Source organism: Nicotiana tomentosiformis, chromosome 6 (genome assembly GCF_000390325.3).
Source record: "Nicotiana tomentosiformis chromosome 6, ASM39032v3, whole genome shotgun sequence".
NCBI lineage: Eukaryota > Viridiplantae > Streptophyta > Magnoliopsida > Solanales > Solanaceae > Nicotiana > Nicotiana tomentosiformis.
In genome coordinates this window covers 87,375,939-87,395,869 of record NC_090817.1, presented here as the reverse complement: position 1 = coordinate 87,395,869, position 19,931 = coordinate 87,375,939, and the positions used below count along the sequence as shown (strand labels likewise).

Here is a 19,931-nt window from a genome sequence, read left to right as displayed (position 1 = left end):
CATCATACTCAAAACATAGCAATGTCAGAACCATAATCTCTTTCAGTCCAGCACCATGTTTTCAAATTTAAAATACAAATAAGACACTCCAAAGAATGAAAACTAACTATGAACAATCAAGTTATTTATAAAGTCATTGTGGCAACGGTTTGGGTGATTATCACAATGCTATTCATATTACAAAGAATCTCCCAAACTTTAATTTCTACACCAACTCAATATGATAACTTCCAGTAAGTTTTTAGGCGTTCATACATGATGACTCTCAAACTTGACCGAAGCTGGTTGGATTTTATTTCAAACCAGTCCAAACCATTATATTCACATTAGGCAACAAAATATATTTGATCACTCAACCTTACTTCAGTAAACAAACAAAATTTGACTAATACCATTCAAATGCTCAAAGTTAAGAAAAATCTTCCAACAACAACATAATATAGGTAAATAAAGCGACACTCACATATACATGCAAAACAATATATATATATATATATATATATATATATATATATATATATATATATATATATAGGACAGAGGGGAAACTAATCAGTAATCATAATAAGGAATAGGAAAGTTCATCAATTATCTAATCCAATGAAACAGTAGGAAATCAAAGTGAGAAATGACACCTTTAAAATAAATTCAGATGAAGCCTTCTCCAATATTTGATTCAATACAAAAATGAATTTCCAAGGGAACTGGCCACAACAAACAAATGAGAGAAAATGGGTCTCTGACTCTGAAGGAGAAGCAGTAACTGCAATTTGGAGCTCAGCTCTTAGCCAAATAATAGCAGCGATGAACAAGTCGAAAGGACCTCAACTTGATTAAACACAATCCATGGTTTTCATAAAGTCAAGATGACAAATGAAGAACAAAGGTATCTTTGTTTCTATATTTTTTTAAACTTGAACAAAAATTGAAAAGCAGCATATTTTTTTGTTGTAAATTCAGAGAATGAAGACACAACTGCTAGGTTTTGTTTTTCAAGGGTGGGGGTCGGTTCTTGAGGAGAAGAAGATGAGAAGTCGTTGCCTTTCCAGCTCTAGGTCGTCCGTCTCTGGTGTTCTCTTTTTTAGATCCCCCCTAAAATGAAGAGAGAATGTCTCTTTTTTGGGGAAAATTCATTTCAGCCCCCTCCCCTGTGCACTCCCTAAAATTAAGGGGAAAAAGAATATTTCCTAACTAATGTTTTTACAGTTGTCCCTCTTATCAGGTTATATCTATTTCAGCATCTTTTGTTTTCTTAAAAAAATTGGGTCAGTTGTCCCTATTCTAGAAGCTTCCTCAAATTCCTTAAAACTCCTATCCTAAACTACCCTCTAAGACTTTTGTATTTTATATTTAGTAACCAAACTAGGTATGGGCCTCCAAGTCTGATTAATAGCAGTAACCTAATAGATATAAAAATTATTGACTTTCTTCTTCTTTTTTTTTTTTTTTGTTTTTTTCTTGATTTTAAATCCTAATAAAATTAATTAAAAACCTAAATTAAGTCCTAAATGAATATAACTTGTAGAAATAAACTTAGTTAGATATTTTACCATTTAAATAATTAATTAATTTAAACTAATGGAAGAAAAATTACTAATTTGCAATTAAAAGCTAAAATATAAAAATGACCCATATTTTTGTGATTTTCTGTTTAATAATGCAATTAACTTATGTAATTAAATCCTAAATGCAATTAAGACCTAAAATATTATGCATGAAATACTTTAGACATTTTGGTATTTTTCTCATAATTTTAAAATATTAAATATGCAACTAAATGCAAGCAACAATTAACTAAAATTCCTACAAATTCTATAAAAACTAAAACAATTAAGAAAAACTCTATTTGTGAATTTTTGTAGGAATATTTTAGTCGGGCAAAAATCACGTGCTCACAATCTCCAGCATATCACGTACGACTAATAGTGGTTTCCTCCAACTTTTCGAAAGCCCTCTCAAATCTGAGCCTATCTATGTCTAACTATTCTAAAAAAAATGAATTAACTAATAACCAATTTCAACAAGTCAAAATCAACAATCATACAACAATCCGAAAGAAAGACTTATAAAGAAGAAAGAAAATATTTTTAGATTTCGATTTATTTGTTTTCTTTTTGAATTTGTTTAAAAAAAGACTTCAAAGGAAAAAAGAAAACATTTTTTTGAATTTCGTTGATTTTATTTTTTGAATGAAAGACTTCTATAGAGGAAGAAAATATTTTTAGTTTTTTGTAATTCAAATTTTCTAAGGAAAGACTTCTAAAGAAGGAATTAAAAGAAATTATTTTTGGATTTTTAAAAATTGGGGTATCAAAGAAAGACTTTTCTAAAGGAGGAAGTAAAGGGAAATATTTTTGGATTTTTAAAAATTGTGGGCCGGAACCAATGAGGTTTGCCTACGTATCTCACACCCGGTGAGAATCAAACCCGCGTAGTTCGTCCAGTTTTGACGGAACAGGGAAAACATGATTTTTTGAAAATATTGGCTTATTTTCTCTCTCTTCGTCTACATTGATTGATGGTATTTTTGTTGTTGATTCTATTCCTAAACCGTTACAGCCTAAGGAACTGAATTATATTGATTTACCAAATAAGAGAAAATGTTCTTCTGAATTGAGTGAGACATATTTATGGCACTTGCGTTTGGGTCATATAAATCTAAACAGAATTTCAAGGCTGGTTAAGGATGGACCTTTAAGTTAATTGAAAGTGGAGGCACTACCAACTTGTGAATCTTGTTTAGAAGGAAAAATGACAAAACAAAATCTCCCCTTAAAAGGAAATCGAGCAAGTGATAAATTAGAATTAATTTATTCTGATTTGTGTGGTTCAATGAATATCCAAGCAAGAGGTGGTTTTGAGTATTTCGTGACTTTCACAGATGATTACTAAATGTATGAATATATTTGTGTGGCCCAATGAATGTCTGGGGACATGGACTTTTCTATTCATTTTTTTAGACTTTTAACTCTAAACTTGATTCCAAATGAGGGTGGTCAAAGAAAATAACACAGGCTCAAAAGGAGTAACGAAGGATATAAAGTGTTTGGGTAGTAAAAAAGAGCCTCCTAGCCTTGAGAACGTCATTCATATTAGCTGTATGAGCAATACTTTTCTCGCAGTGAATGACCTTGTCAATTTGGGTGACTTTTTCTTGGATTTTGTCTTGATGTAGAATGTGTATTTTGCCACTAAACTGATCCATTTCAAGTTGTCTGGAATGCACCTTCTTTTGAAAAATACTTTCTATCTCTTAGTGCTAAACAGACTTCAACCCGTCTCATCATCCTTAAGCTCGATCTTCTCAATTATTCAAAAGGTAGAAATCCTTAACTTTCATGAGCATGATTGCTTTGGTTCCATGTAAACTTGGGTCATGCTTATTTTCCAAATGTTTCATGTTTTATTCACCTTCAAAAGTGTCTCTTTCTCACTTATCCAATTCAAGACCAAATCAGTTTTCTAAGATTTGGCCAAGAATTGTGCATGCATGTCATGTCACTAGAACTAGCGTGAAAAACTATGCACAAAATGGACACAAAATGACTAGGTTTTTAATTTTTTTTTATTGAATACAGGATAGCGGGGTCCGATAACACAAAAAGAAGAAGAAAAGATGACAAAATCTACCGTGTCTCCTTAATGGCTAAAAGGGGAGTGACTTTCCAGTTACTAAGCGACATCTTAACCACAAATTTGCACATCAGCACTACTACGACATTCAAACCTTTTATTCCTTCTGATTTAACACTCAAATTTTGACTTTTTGATCAAACCGTCCCAATATTGACTATCGGATTTCAAGACTGACGGCATGTGAACTTTCATAGCAACCAATTTGCCAAAACACTTGTAAAAATTTTTCATGTCTCCCTATCATCAAATCATCCCGAGTAGGGCATGTCCTATTGCTCAAACCTGGTAAAGTCAACCAACGTTTGCCTCCATTTTTAATTTTTCACCGCCAACTTGCTTACTTGCATTTTCGTGACTTTGGGTCAACAACAGTGGTGCTTATTCCATTGGTTGAGAAGATGCTTTTATTTGCGAGGGATCTTGGATTATTTTTGTGATTCGTCATTGCAAACCAACAAACCGACCACCTTTAACTAGCTTTTATTTCGAAAACAACAAGCATATTAGAATAAGCACTCTCTTTATTCTTTTCCTTTTTTTCTCTTTTCTCTTTTTTTTTTCTTTCTTTTCTCTTTTTTTTTAAAACCATTAGATCGAACCTGATACGGGTTGCCTACGTATCATGTGTGAACATGAATCATATCTTGCGTAGTTCGAAAAGATTAGGAATAGAGTAAATAAACTAACTCATTTTTTTGGATTTTAATTTTTGATTTTTTATTAATTTCCGAAAGAAAGACTTATAAAGAAGAAAGAAAATATTTTTGGATTTCGATTTTTTTTTTTGAATTTAAAAAAAAAAGACTTCTAAAGAAGAAAGAAAATATTTTTTTTGAATTTCATTTTTTTGTAGGGAATTTCGAAAGAAAAACTTCTAAAGAAGAAAAGAAATATTTTTTATTTTGAATTTTTGGGAGAAAGACTTCCAGAAAAGAAAAAAAATATATTTTTGAATTTTGGTTGATTTTATTTTTTGAATGAAAGACTTCTATAGAGGAAGAAAATATTTTTGGTTTTTTGTATTTGAAATTTTCTAAGGAAAGACTTCTAAAGAAGGAATTAAAAAAAATTAATTTTGGATTTTTAAAAATTGGGGTATCAAAGAAAGACTTTTCTAAAGGAGGAAGTAAAGGGAAATATTTTTGAATTTTTAAAAATTGTGGGCCAGAACCGATGAGGTTTGCCTACGTATCTCACACCCGGTGAGAATCAAACCCGCGTAGTTCGTCCAGTTTTGACGGAAAAGGAAAAACATGATTTTTTGAAAACATTGGCTTATTTTCTTTCTTTTTTTTCAAAATTTCGGTAGAGTTTGGGAATTTTTCATAAATCTACCTCACTCTTTTTTTTTTTTTTTTGATTTTCTTTCCCTATTCTAGAAGACAGTCAACATGCAAGACGAAACAAACAAATGTGCAAGTAACACGTAAGATGCATCAGGACGGTATTTTAATTTGGGTACACCTGTCCTAGACGGATCTAACCCCTGTGTTAAGTCCCCAAAGTCAAATACACGTGGTGCAAACAAACATTTCTACTAGGGATTCGGCATGAGGCTATGTTATTCTAAGTTTAAATCCTGGGTGTATTGTTCTAGACCTGGCTTACCCGAGCGGACAACTCGAGATGGGCTAGGGGGTGGGGCAGCGTACCGAGAATATAGAAGTTTCACCGGCTTTGCAACTTGTCCAATCCTCATTCTAAAATTAAGGTATGATTCTAACAGCAAATAAGCCACGCGAAATGCACGCTTCCCAGAAGATTTAGAAGACCCAGGGAGGAGGGTATCGTAACAGTTTTATATACAGTTCAAATAATATCAAAGCGGTAAAAAGCGGCAATTAGCACATTAGGCTCAAACAAGTAATATCAGACAATCACAAGTAGCCAAGTATAATAGTTATTCTAAGCTCGAATTCTGAATCCTGAACCAGAGATTCTGGGTTCATCCCCAGCAGAGTCGCCAGAGTTGTCACTCGACTTTTCTTCCGAGGGGATAGGGGAGTTGTTTCAATTAAAGTGACGTTATTCGAAATGGATTATTTATTTATTCAGAGTCGCCACTTGGAATGATTCATTATGGTGTCCCAAGTCACCTGTTTATTTTAAAATCCCAAATCGAGGAAAGTGACTCTATTCATAGTCCGCGAACACAGAAGACCGGGTAAGAAATTCTGTTAACCCTAGAGAAAGTGTGAGGTATTTTCGAGTTCCGTGATTTTAGTACCGGGTATAGAAAACATTTTTTTTTAATTTCGTTGATTTTATTTTTTGAATGAAAGACTTCTATAGAGGAAGAAAATATTTTTGATTTTTTGTATTTGGAATTTTCTAAGGAAAGACTTTTAAATAAGGAATTAAAAGAAATTATTTTTGGATTTTTAAAAATTGGGGTATCAAAGAAAGACTTTTCTAAAGGAGGAAGTAAAGGGAAATATTTTTGGATTTTTAAAAATTGTGGGCCGGAACCAATGAGGTTTGCCTACGTATCTCACACCCGGTGAGAATCAAACCCGCGTAGTTTGTCCAGTTTTGACGGAACAGGGAAAACATGATTTTTTAAAAATATTAGCTTATTTTCTCTCTCTTCGTCTACATTGATTGATGGTATTTTTGTTGTTGATTCTATTCCTAAACCGTTACAGCCTAAAGAACTGAATTATATTGATTTACCAAATAAGAAAAAATGTTCTTCTGAATTGAGTGAGACATATTTTTGGCACTTGCGTTTGGGTTATATAAATCTAAACAGAATTTCAAGGTTGGTTAGGATGGACCTTTAAGTTCATTGAAAGTGTAGGCACTACCAACTTGTGAATCTTGTTTAGAAGGAAAAATGATAAAATAAAATTTCCCCTTAAAAGGAAATCGAGCAAGTGATAAATTAGAATTAATTTATTCTGATTTGTGTGGTCCAATGAATATCCAAGCAAGAGGTGGTTTTGAGTATTTTGTGACTTTCACAGATGATTACTCAGTGTATGAATATATTTGCATCGAAAGTCTGAATGTTTTGAAATGTTCAAAGAATTTAAGACAGAGACTGAAGAGTAACATAATAAATAAATCAAGACATTACGATTTGATCGTGGTGGGGAGTACCTCTCTGCGGAATTTATTAGTTACTTATCAAAATGTGGAATTACCTCTCAATTATCTGCACCTGGAACACCAAAATAAAATGGTTAGATCAATGATGGGTTATTCTATTTTGCCTTCGCCTTTTTGGGGGCATGCCTTAGAAATAGCAAATTACGTTTTCAATTTAGTTCCTTCAAAGTAAGTACCTTTGACCCCTATAGAATTGCGGACTAGGCGCTAGCCTAGTCTGCGGAATATTTGAGTTTGGGGTTTTCCGACACATGTGCTAAAATGGAAAACAGATAAATTGGAGGCGATAACGGATGCATGTGTGTTTGTGGGATATACAAAAGGGATGAAAGGTGGTTTATTCTATTGTCCTAAAGAAAAGAAGGTAATTGTTAGTACAAATGCCAAGTTTCTTGAAGATGACTATTTGACGAACCATGTTCCTGGAAGTAAACTTGTTTTACATAACTAAGAAAAGGAATGGAAACTCAGTCATATGAAAAAACAAACGTCCATATGCAAACCTCGAAAGTCGACTTTGACATACCATTGTATTTTAGTAGTGGGAGAAATGTTAATAGACTTGATGTCCCGCAAGAACAAGTGCCCGAAGTCATACTACCACAAAGTAGTGGGAGTTATGTTGAGCAAACTGCACAACAAGATGAAGTCATTGATATCCCTATGGATAGCATGGAGACTCATGTTCCTAATAATAATGTCGTTCAACCACAAGATCATAATGGTGTAGTTACAACTGATGTAGTGCGTAGTCATAATGGGACAAAAATAAGACAGCCAGTTCGTTAACTCTCCTGGGAGAATCAAATGATAGGATCCCTGAGGAGCCAACTACTGAACCTGTCAATTACGACCAAGCACTACATGATAAAGATGCTGATAAGTGGGTTGCTGCTATGAAATCAGAGATGGGGTCTATGTACTCTAATCAAGTCTAGGATCTTGTAGAACCACCTGATGGGGTTAAATCCATTGGATGCAAGTGGATCTATAAAAAAAAGAGAGGTGCTGATGGAAAAGTATAAACTTTTAAAGCAAGGCTTGTAGTGAAAGGGTTTACTCAGAAAGAATTGATCGATTATGAGAAAACTTTTTCGCCGGTATCCATGCTTAAGTCTATTAGGATTCTCTTATCCATTGCTGCTCATTATGATTATAAGATTTGGCAAATGGATGTCAAGACAGATTTCCTTAATGAAAGTCTTGATGAGTATATGATGTAACCAGACGATTTCATGGAAAATGGTAAGGAAAATATATTGTGTAGGCTTAAAAGGTCCATTTATGGACTAAAACAAGCATCTAGGGCCTATTACACTTGTTTTGACAAGGTGATTAAAACTTTTGATTTTGATCAATGTCTTAACGAGTCTTGTGTATACAAGAAGTGGGATGGTGGTATTTTTAATCTTATATGTAGATGACATATTGCTAATAGGAAATAATATGGGCATGTTGGGTTCAATTAAGTAATTATTTTTCACGCACTTCGATATGAAATATTTGGGAGAAGCGGCTCATATCCTTGGGATCAAGCTCTTGCGAGATCGCAAGAAAAGGATATTAGGCTTATTTCAGGCTCTTTATATTGATACAATACTCTCCAGGTTTAGCATGCATGATTCCAAGAAAGGATTTCTTCCTTTCAGGCATGGAATTTCTCTATCTAAAAACCAGTTTCCTAAAACTGATGAAGAGATAGAAAAGATGAAGACGGTCCCTTATGCATCTGCAGTGGGGAGTCTGATGTATGCCATGTTATGTACTAGACCTGATATCTGCTTTGCCGTGGGCATTGTTAGCTGATTTTAGTCTAATCCTGGGCGAGATCATTGGATTGCGATTAAGCATATAATCAAGTACTTGAAAAAGACTAGGGATTATATGCTAGTCTACCATTCAAATCACCTCGTACCTATTGGGCACACTGATTCAGATTTTCAATCAAATAGACATTCTAGAAAGTCTACCTCAAGAAATGCGTTTATTCTAGGAGGTGGAGCCACAAGTTGGAGGAGCATCAAACAAACTTGTGTTCTGATTCCACCATGGAAGCCGAATATGTGGCATCCAAATAGGCGGTTTGGTTCAGGAACTTCCTAAGAGAGTTGGGTGTGGTTTCCTTGATTCAAACACCAATAATACTTTATTGTGATAATAGTGGTGCGGTTGCAAATTCGAAGGAGCCACAAAGCCATAAAAGAGCAAAGAACATTGAACGTAAATATCATTTGATTCGTGACATAGTGCAAAGAGTAGATGTAGTAGTCACCAAGATTGCATTAGAGAACAACTTGGCGGACCCATTTACTAAGAGCTTGTCACAGAAGACTTTTGATAGGCATGTGCACGGAACGGGTGTTAGAATTGTAGACACATGGTTATGAGTCTAAGTGGGAGATTGTTGGGATATATTATAAACCATACATATTGCTATAATATTCTTTATGGAACAATTATTTATTTATTTATTCAATTCAATAAAGTTTTATTTTAAATATATCATGTATTTATTTGTGTATCCTTTGCTTATATAGTAGATGATTTAGTGTATAGAGTTTAGCTTATATACGGAAGATTAAATCATCGGTTATTATAAGTCATAAAGTTTATGTTCACAATATAATGTTGGAATTGGACAAACCATCGAAATGGTTGTAGCACAAGATTAAATATAATTTATCTTGATTATGGGAATGGTTTAGTTCCGACTTCTTGTGCTAGTACATTTTATATGTATTGAACGAATCAAGTAGAGATAAGTATTTTATACTCACTTAATAAAATAATTTCTCTAGACCATTCAATGTACTTATGTTCTTAATCTTGATATAATTATTATTAGTTGTATGTGTCATTTATTATTTTGATTTTATAAAAGGCGAGATTCTTCCGTGGGTCAATAAGCCTGGTAAATTGGACAATAATTATATACATTGGGAAAATAATAATTAGTTGATAGAATCCATGTCTCGACTTTTGAGATTGATGATACTCCTTTTTGAAAGCTTATAAGTTTTTATGTGTAAACCTGACCGGTGAATTTTGCATCGGACACATGAAATAAGTTAAGTGAAAGTCTAAAGGAAATAATCAATAAATTAAATTGTAAGTAATTTAATTTGATTGATTGGTATCTGAATCTTAACATGGAGAGTTAAAATAAGATTTTATGGAAGAGTTTCAAAATTGAACTAAGGAGTGCAATTATTTAGTGAAATAATTCGTAATTTATTATGGTAGAAATTAATTTTGAAATTCGAAATTAAATTTTGTTAATTAAATTTTATAGTCCCTACTGTGCGCAAATAATAGGAAATAAAGGAAACCTTTCCTTTGTAGAAAAAAGAAAACTCAACAGGTTTTGAAAAAGGGTTTTACCCTAAAAACGTGGCTATATATACATGGTATAGGGCTGGCCATTTTTTCTACACGTTTTTCCTTGGAATTTCGCCCACCCGAAATTCTCTCTTTCCGGATATTATTTGGATAACACAAAAGATTGTGTAACGTTTTCTGGAGGTCGTGAACTTACTACTCTAGAATTGGAGACCGTGATTGATCTACTATGTTCACACTTCAAGAGGTAACTGGTATAATCTCTATATGCATTGAATATTTAATTTACATGCGAATATGATACTGAAATTGCTTCAGTTGTGATATATAATCCAACAACAATTTGAAAATAGCTAGGTTTTGACTCATTACCACTTGGTTCAAGCTTATTTTCTTTTGTGAGAGGTTGTACTGCGCAAATGACTATGATCACTTTTTCTTCCTCTTGTTTATATTTCTTTTTTTATTTACTCATTAGAAGACATTATTCGATGGGGGTAATATAATATTAGTAATTTTAAAGGGGTGGTAGGGGGAAATGAAACACAACATGAAATGGTATTAATTGTATGCGTACTAATAATTGCATGCACGGAATCATAGATTCCTTTTAAGACTTTGCCAAATAGATTTAGGGTCCCACTTTATGCAAAAAAAAATGGCTAACTCCCAGCTCCCCCATTACTCTCTCCCCTTCCTAATTTCTCCAACTCCCTTAAATGCAAAAAATGTTTTCATTTACCAGAATTCAATGTTTCTTATTTGTTCTTTAATTCTTCTTCTCTCAAGCAATTGATCATTTTTCAAAGACACTCAAAACTCCTCTATCCTCTTTTTTCTTGTCTCTTTCTCGCTTCTTTTTGTATGAATATGGTGAAAAGTCATAACACAGTACCTCTGGAAAAATTTCAAATAAGATTGGTAAAGTATCCGCAAAGATATATTTTGTTTTAATTTTGATTTTAGTTTTACGAAGAGCTAGAGTTAAAAACCAGATTTTTCTCAGGAAACATCTTCTTTTTCTGAAAAAATAGTGTAGAGCTTACAGTCACAGATCCATTACATAGGTCTGTAGACTGTAGGGAGGAGGAAGATGAAGTGTTTAAGAAAAAAAGAAAGAACAAGAAAGAGAAAGAGGGAGGAGCCTTTGCCTTGATTGAAAGTGACATTGAAGGAGAAGATGTTAGAATAAATGGTCCCATAAACTCCAGATGTGTCTCACATAAGTATTACATGGCATATGAAACTTAAAATAAAATTTCTTGTAGCCTCAAGTAATCTTGAGTTCATTTTTCAGTCAAAAGACTATACATTCTCTCTTTACGTATCCCATTGATTTCGTTGCCCTCCTTTTGTTAATCATTTAGTGTCATTTGACAATATTGTTTGTCACATAATCGCAGCATTTACTTTCTCTGGCGGCTATAGACTATTTTCTTTCGTTCATTTTTAGTGATTTTTTTGTTTTTTTTATGGTTCATAATATTTGATTTTTTTAAATATTAAGAAAGAATTAATTTTTTTTTTAAATTTATCATTTGAGTAAAGAGCCTAGGAGTATTTGTTGTATTTTCAATAAACAAATTAAGGTTAATATGATAAATTATATTGTTAATTAATACTAAAAGGTAGATTTCTTAATATGTATGAAAACAAATAAAAAATTATTTAAAGTGGACCGGATGGAGTAATGGTCATACTACACTGTGTCGCACTGATCGATTTGTATTTGTCAAATGGTACAGAAGCCTTGGGTTAAATGAAACAAGTTGAAAGTTGAAACCTCTAGGAAAAAGAAAAAGAACAATTAGATCGAAAGAGAGAAGTATTTGGAGGTCCTTCCACATAATGATTCGTTCGAACTTCTAAAAAAATTGAAGAAATATGATCCTTTCTCATGAATTAATGACACGCACAAACAAAGAAATTATTCCTACATTCTGTTATATGTATTTTGTTACTCTTTTTTTTTTTTTTAAATTAGCCCTTGTGTTTACGATGAGTAAATTGTTGGGATTGGATAATTATGACCCAAGATGAAATCTTTGACAAAATTAGAACTAAATTATACTGTACTTTGCCAGTGACATAAAAGGAGGGCAACCATTGCATCTCTCTCTCTCACTCCTTATTTTCTTTTGGGGATTGTTCTTTACATCGGTGCGAGGTCAAATGTCAACGGAAGAACCTCCCTTTGTGCATAAAGATAATGCAAAAGCCAGAAACTTCTTTGGCGTATCAAATGTGACGTGTTCAAGATTTTCTTTTGCTTTTAAAAGGTGAGAAAAAATGCCTTAGCTCATCTAAAAAATTTAGTCCTGAATTATTGGTCTATGATCTGGTCTTAATTTCGTATTATTCAAAGCATATATTCGATCTCTTCAATTAAATGGGACATCCTAAAACTCAAGGATGTTTACAACATACAAATGTCAAAAAGCATTTCTACGATTAATTCATTAATGTCAATTAGTAACCATCATAAACAGAGATTGTTTAGATAAAAGCAAGTAAATTACCAATATTTAAAGGAAAAGAAGCATACTCAATACACATTAACAAGCACGTAATAGAGTTTCACAGGTAGAGGCGGTGACATAGATTGTGGCGGGTTATTCTCTACCAAAAAAACAAACACCCCCACAAGAAACGGTCAACACGAAATGTCTTTTCCGAGTAGGCGAACTCCTGTCCTTTTTCAAACCCCAAAGCAAAGCATGTCCTATTCCTGTGTTTTCCAGAAGGAATACGAACCCAAACTACTAACCTCAAAAGCATCTGCAGCTACCCCACCTTCCTAATTAATAGCAGCCCCCACTCACCGGAACTTTTATTTTATTAGACTCACCAAAAGGAATTCTTTGACTCAGTTTTCATTATCTACTGTTCCTATGTCTCGTAAAGTTCCAATGATCTTTTTTCCCCAACTACGATTTTTCACGTCATAAGCGATAACCAAATTCTCAACTATCCCCAGTTCATGTGTAAAACTAAAATGGCAGTGGATGCTGCACAGCCCATTCCAAGCCCATCTACAAGATCTCGCTCTTCAATAACCCCTAAAGGAAGCTCCTCTGGACACCCAAAATCGCTATCTTCATCAACTTCTACCCAACCACCAAAATCCCCAGTTCCTCACTCCGGCCCATCTAACAGCAGCGACCGGATCAGCTACAACTCCAACTCCGGATCCGAATACCGCCTTGACACCTCCGTCGCAACCACCTCCGTCTCCAGCCAGGCATCCCTTTCCAGTTTCCGGTTATCCTTACCGGATAATCCTCAAGTCTATGATTTCGCCGATATTCGTGCCGCCACCAACAACTTCCTCGCCAAGCGTTACTCCTCCACCTCTTCCTCACAGTCATGGCGTTGCACCCTCCATGGCAAAGATGTAATTATCTTCCAACGAAGAATTCAGAAATCCATGGAGAAATCTGAATTAAGGGCAAAATTATCAGTCATTTGCAGGAGTCATTACAGAAGTATAATTAAGCTTCTCGGCGCATCTATTTCCGGCGATCACATTTACTTAGTTTACGAATTTGTCGCCGGTTCTAACCTTTCTCTCTGCCTTCGAAACCCTAGAAATCCCAGCTATACAATTCTCTCTACTTGGATGTCTCGAATGCAAATCGCCACCGATATAGCTCACGGCCTGGATTATATACATAATACTACTGGTTTGGACATAAATCCGGTTCACAAGTATGTGAAGAGTAGTGGTATCATCGTTACAGAGCCTTCCTTTAATGCGAAGATTTGCCATTTTGGAGCGGCGGAGCTTTGCAGTGTAGCCGAGAGCAAGGCCGTGACGAGCGGCGGCGAGATCAGCGAGGAGCCGTTAGCGGATTCAACGCCGGAGTGGAGGTCGAGTAAGTCTCGTGAGTTTGAAGGCGTGAGAGGTTACATGTCACCGGAATTTCAGCTGACGGGAGTAGCGACACAAAAGTCCGACGTGTACGCATTCGGAGTTGTGCTGTTGGAATTATTTTCCGGCGAAGAGCCTGTGAGGTACAAGTACGACAAGGCAACCGGAAATTACAGGAAAATCTCCGTCATAGAGACGGCGAGGGAAGCGGTTGAGTGCGGAGGCGATGTGGAAGACGACGGCGGCGTAGGAGTGGAGAGGCGGTTGAGGAAGTGGGTGGACGGGAGGTTGCGTGACTCGTTTCCGGTCGAGGTGGCGCAGAAGGTAATGCGTTTGGGGTTGGACTGTGTACACGTGGAGCCAGATGATAGGCCCGACATGCGCCGCGTGGCGGGTAAAATATCAAAGCTGTATTTAGAGTCCAAATATTGGTCGGATCGGGTCAAAATGCCAACGGAAATATCCGTATCCTTAGCACCTCGATGATTTTTTATTTTGATTATTTGGGGAATTGTACTCAATTAGACTTTAGAGAATTATTTGGTAACAAGTCCACCAATTACTTTAAAGGAGAATATATTTTAGGCTGTCTATTTTGTCATTTTTCAATTATGATTGTGACGCAACTGCCAGATGGTACAACCGAAACATAGATTAGATAATGAAGGAAGCTATAGAATACTAATATTTTATACAATGTCTTTACTTGACTCATATTGTGAATGTTAATATGTAGTATTATTTATTACTACTAAATTACATAGGAATACATTCGTTATGTAAGATAGGAGAGTTGTTAAAATAAGGTCGACTTTGGGTAATTTTTATTAAAACAAAAGTGCAAAAGTAACTAATTTATGAACCTTTTCCAACAGGAAAAAATAGTACTAGTAGTATGAAAGAGAAGTTGGGCAACAAAAGAAAGGAACGGAGCCCATGAGAGGGGAGAAAGTCAATCAATTATGTAAACCATTTCGTTATACTCAATTTAGAAAAATTGAATGTGTCACCATATTGCTGTTTGGACAACCTTTAGACAAGAAAGCATGTTTGTACTTTGTACAGAAATAAACTAGCGTGAACCAAATGAAAGTGTCTTATGATTTTTTTGTGTGGAAATTTCTCCCTCTGTTAAATATGAAATAGGTCTAAAATGATTCTTTCTCATTATGAGTTTAGAGAGCGAAAGCATTGGGGATTAGCTAACTTGATCTAAAATAATATAAACAACCTTAAATTGGAGTATATATTTTCCCCTCCACTCCTGAATAAGCTGAATCAAACTAGCCAGATCTTTTCAATTCTTTTCTTATAAATAACCAGGTCTAATTTCCCCTGAAACGTTCAGCCGATGAGTCCGTCTCAACAAGATTGAGGGCTTACAACCAAATTTCAGAGAGATGCTCTAAGTAAGAATATCAATGATAAATTTTCAATAAAAAAGTATAAAATAAAGGTGGAATAATAAAATCAGCTTAAGAATTTGATAATTTGATATACAACAACATATCCAATGGAAACTCACAAAGTGAGGCTTGGGGAGGTAGCGTGTATGCAGACTTTACCTCTTCGTAAGGTAGATGGGTTGTTTTCGAAAGACCTTCGGCACAAGAGAAAGTATGACAAAAAAAAAAGTTAGATAAGAAAAATCAATTCAATACAATATGAAAATGAAAGTAATGAAAGCGAATAATTCATGATAAAGTAGTCTAAAAAGGAGCAGCAACTATCACAGATAAATAAGATATATAATCGAAGTACAAGAAACAATAAATAGTAGTATAAATCAAAGGGTAAGAAACTATAGAGCAAGATAAGTTGATATAATGATATCGAAAAATATTGCATTGATTCAATATAATGATTGCTTGTTGTAATGCTTCATATTTTGAAAAAGACAACTTGTAAGCCACAATGCCTATTGAGACACTTTTCAATATTGAGAATAAGAATAGTAAAAGAGAAAATAAAAAAGGTAAATATATAAATAATAATATAGGTCCGTATTAGTTGTTAGGATATAAATGAGGCAAAAAAAAATAGTTACCCCATCCATGTAAGGAAATAATTCATTAAAAATTATTTCATTATCTAATTATTACAACGATCCTCACATTAAAGTTATTTTACTTTCACTCCAAAACTTCTTTTTAAATTTAAATGTACACACATTAAAAAAAAAATACATATACAATATATTTTTAAGAAAGCTCCAAAAAATTGAGGCCCCAAGCGATTACTTTACTGCCCTTATAGTCGAGCCACCCAAGGAGTCCAGATGCACTGGTTTAATATTCAAATAAAATGAAATATACGTCCACCGAAATTGGAATAGCTTAATTGCAAGTGTTGAACAAATCGAAGTTTAATTTGGAATATGACAGTGAAGAAAAATTCATGGGTCTTGGCTAATCATTAGGATATTGTATGTTGCAACTTGCACGATCCATGGGATAATGTTTTCGTTGGTCGCACTTACTTTGGACATAAGAATAGTAAAATTCGAAAAAACGATGGAATTTTTTTTAAAGTGAAAATGATATTTGAAATTTAGAGTTATGTTTGGACATGAATTTCAGTTTGAGTTGTTTTTGAAGTTTTGTGAGTGAAAATTTTGAAAAACAGCTTTTTACAGTTTTTCAAATTTTCGAAAATTTCCAAAATGTATTTTCAAGTGAAAATTGAAAATTGTATGAACAAACGCTGATTTCGAAAAAAATAATTTTTTTTGGAAAAATTCTCAACCAATTTGTATGTCCAAAACGGGCCCTTAGTTGTTAATTGATCTTTATTTCACATAGTCAGGTGACTTATCATGAGATACGTGACGGGACTTTTAATCTGATTTCCTATCTTAATTAACTATGTTCAATCAATAATTCTCTATGTTAATAATGCGACTTTGATCTAGTATTGTCTGATACTGCGCCATTATTTATTTGGCCATTCTTAGATCTTAGGGGTCACACAAAATTGTTTTTTTAATCTAATGTCCTGGCCTAATTACCATGGTGAATGTTGGATTAGTTTCTACAAACATTTGATGAATATGACCTTGTTGACGAGAAAAAATGGGTCTATGAAGTTTAATTTGTTGTTACAGGCGAATTTATTAACCAATGATGAATGATTGTCAAAAGAAGTCAAAAAACTAATGTGGAAGAGAAGCTATGCTACGATCATTAATAATATATAAGTGAATATCCCGAATTTCGCATTAAAGTGGGTAAAGTTATTCTTGCTTGTGTAATTCTTATTATGAGTGAACATTGAACTTTAACACATTTAAGCCTAATAGCTTCAAATAATTTCGGAACCAAATGCATTTGATCCACTTCTGATCCTGTCCCACGTCTAACAATAGCGACACAATTTCATTGGCCCATGACACAAATAGGATACTTTTGTGCTTCTTTTGAGTTTTGGACTCCGATAATAAAAGCTATGCAACTACAGCCTCGCGCCAGTTTTTCTGTGTGATAATTACGTAATATTTTATTAATCACCAACTCTGCAAGATCAAATGCCATTTTTACCATATGGTTACATTTATAGGTAGGATGCATACTATGAATATGTGTTAAGTTTAAGATTTTAATGATGACCAAAAACAAAAAGACTCTACTAATGTATCTACCATGTGTGCAGGTTCACTAACCAAAGCTATGGAAGAAAAGTGCACCAGAGGCGGAAGAAACAATCGAAGGACCAACAACCATGAAATTCAAATCTATCTATCGAAGGCATACATGAGGACAACAAGAAAGGAAAGGAAAGGAAATGAGTCAAATGGACAAAAGACTCTCAAGGATACAAGGAAGGAAAGGGAATCAATCAAATGCGTAAAATCAGTGGAAGACTCAAGACTTAATGATTAGGGAGATCAAAATAGACCCAACATATCAAGGATGAATTTGGTTGTACTTCACAAGCTGGATTCAAGAGGCTACCCTTGGCTCCTACTCTTAGAAAATACTGTCTCAAAAGGAAAATTACACCATCAATGATTTTCCAAAATCTCGAAAAAAGGAATCAGTAGCTTCATCAAGCACTATTAAAGAAGTGATGAAAGGACATGGGAAAGTACGCAACTTTCGTACAAGTTTTCAATATTTCTACTTCTTACAAAATACTATATTCCTAAGCTTACTAGTGTATCAAAAGATAGAGAGAAAAAAAGAAAGTATTGAGAGATTGTGTCAAGAAATCAGTGTAACTCGTTTATGGTAAACGTAAGAAAATCACTCTCGTGTTGTAACTGTTCGATTGAAGATCTAAGGGAACCCTTGTAACCCAAGGGAAATGGATGTAGGTACCACACCGGTACACGAACCAGTATAAAAATCTCTGTCTCTCCTGTTAATTTTTATTACTTGCATTTATTTTATTTGGTATACTAATCACTGTCTGCGGCATCACGATAGTCAACTAAGAGCAAAGTTAGTCGACTAAGAAGGATTTTTACAGTTCACCCCTCCCTCTTCTTGTACTTTCAATTGGTATCAAAGCATGTCTCACACTCAGAGGAAAATATTTGCTTAACAACGAAGTAAGTAAAGATCATGGGAACAAACACTGTTATTGGAGCACTATTTCAAAAAGGAACTTCACAAGTTTGACCACCTTACTTCAATGGGCAGCATTTCACAATAAATTACGCATGGAAACATATGCAAAGTCATATGACATTAATGTCTGGCGTGTAATCAAAAAGGGCGATCTTCCCATGTCACAATCAAAGAAGGACAAAACTACTGAAGGCCAGGTATCTTCTGAACCACTAGACCTAGATGATTATACTGACGAACAATCTGATGTGGTGCTGATAAATGGCAAAGCCAAGAACCTTCTGTATAATGCAATAAGTGGTGAAGAATATGAAAAGTTCTCAAGCTTTGAGACTGTGAAGGAAATGTGGGACAAGCTAGAAGTTACTTATGAAGGAACAAACAAAGTCAAAGAAACAAGAATAAATCCACTGATTCTTGACTATGAATTATTCCAAATGAAGGATGGAGAATCAGTGAAAGAAATGTTCTCTCGATTCAGCAAAATTGTTGGAGACCTGAAATTTTTTGGAAGACCACTCAAAAGTGGAGAACATGTTAGGAAAATATAAGGATTCTACCTATTTCTTGGTGTCACACCCCTTTTTACCCCCCAAAAGATATATGTTATAGATTGCTGTGGGTTAAAGAGTTTTTCCAATTAAAGTGACATTTTTGAAGTATGAATTATTTTATTATTCAGAGTCGCCACATGGAATTTGAATTTTGGGTGTTCCAAGTCACCTTTTATTTGAATCCCCATTCAAAGGAAGATTTGACTCTTTTATTATTGGTCTGCGAAAATAAAGTCCGGGTAAAAAATTCTGTTGACCGGGGAGAAGGTGTAAGGCATTTCCCGAGTCCCGTGGTTCTAGCACAGTCGCTTTATTGACTATAACTTGGCTTGAATTAATTTTGGATAAACTGTGATTTATTGATTTTTATGTTTTATCTATTCACTTTTAATTATTAAAATATGAAATTATCTTTGAAACGAATCATGTGTTTGAATCCGTTTTGTTTATTGTGCCAAAATCATGTCACGCGTACGTGTACACAATTAATAGCATTTTATTATATTAAGATTGTTTTGGCCAAAGTTGCGCGAACACATACTTTGATTTTAATTTTGAAAATCATAATTATGCTACACGAACGTATACATAATCGCGATAAACTAATTAAAAGCGCGCCTAAAGCACTCTGTCGATGTTCATTATTCTTCCTAAAATTTGAGATTATTGTAAGGTCATGAATTATGGAATTACTTGTGGAAGAAGTGTATGATTTTAAATATTTGAATAAATAAACCATCATATACCAATACCCTACAGCCCAACAATTGAAACCCAAGCTTATTAGGGTCCAAATCTTCCCAACTTTAAAGCAAGTTTCAATACCATATATCCAGAAACATGATTAAGCAT

General features: G+C 34.2%; 2 protein-coding genes across 2 annotated transcripts; both read left to right on the top strand.

The window, feature by feature from the left end:
* Positions 1–12,716: 12,716 nt before the first annotated feature.
* LOC104087141 (lysM domain receptor-like kinase 3) lies at positions 12,717–14,558 on the top strand. The gene has a single exon (XM_009591543.4). It carries the CDS (start codon positions 13,067–13,069, stop codon positions 14,441–14,443), a length of 1,377 nt encoding a protein of 458 aa, XP_009589838.1. The 5' UTR covers positions 12,717–13,066; the 3' UTR covers positions 14,444–14,558.
* Positions 14,559–18,617: 4,059 nt separating this feature from the next.
* Positions 18,618–19,076, top strand: LOC138894366 (uncharacterized). The gene has a single exon (XM_070179060.1). The coding sequence runs from the start codon at positions 18,618–18,620 to the stop codon at positions 19,074–19,076; it is 459 nt and encodes a 152-aa protein (XP_070035161.1).
* The last annotated feature ends 855 nt before the right edge of the window (positions 19,077–19,931 follow it).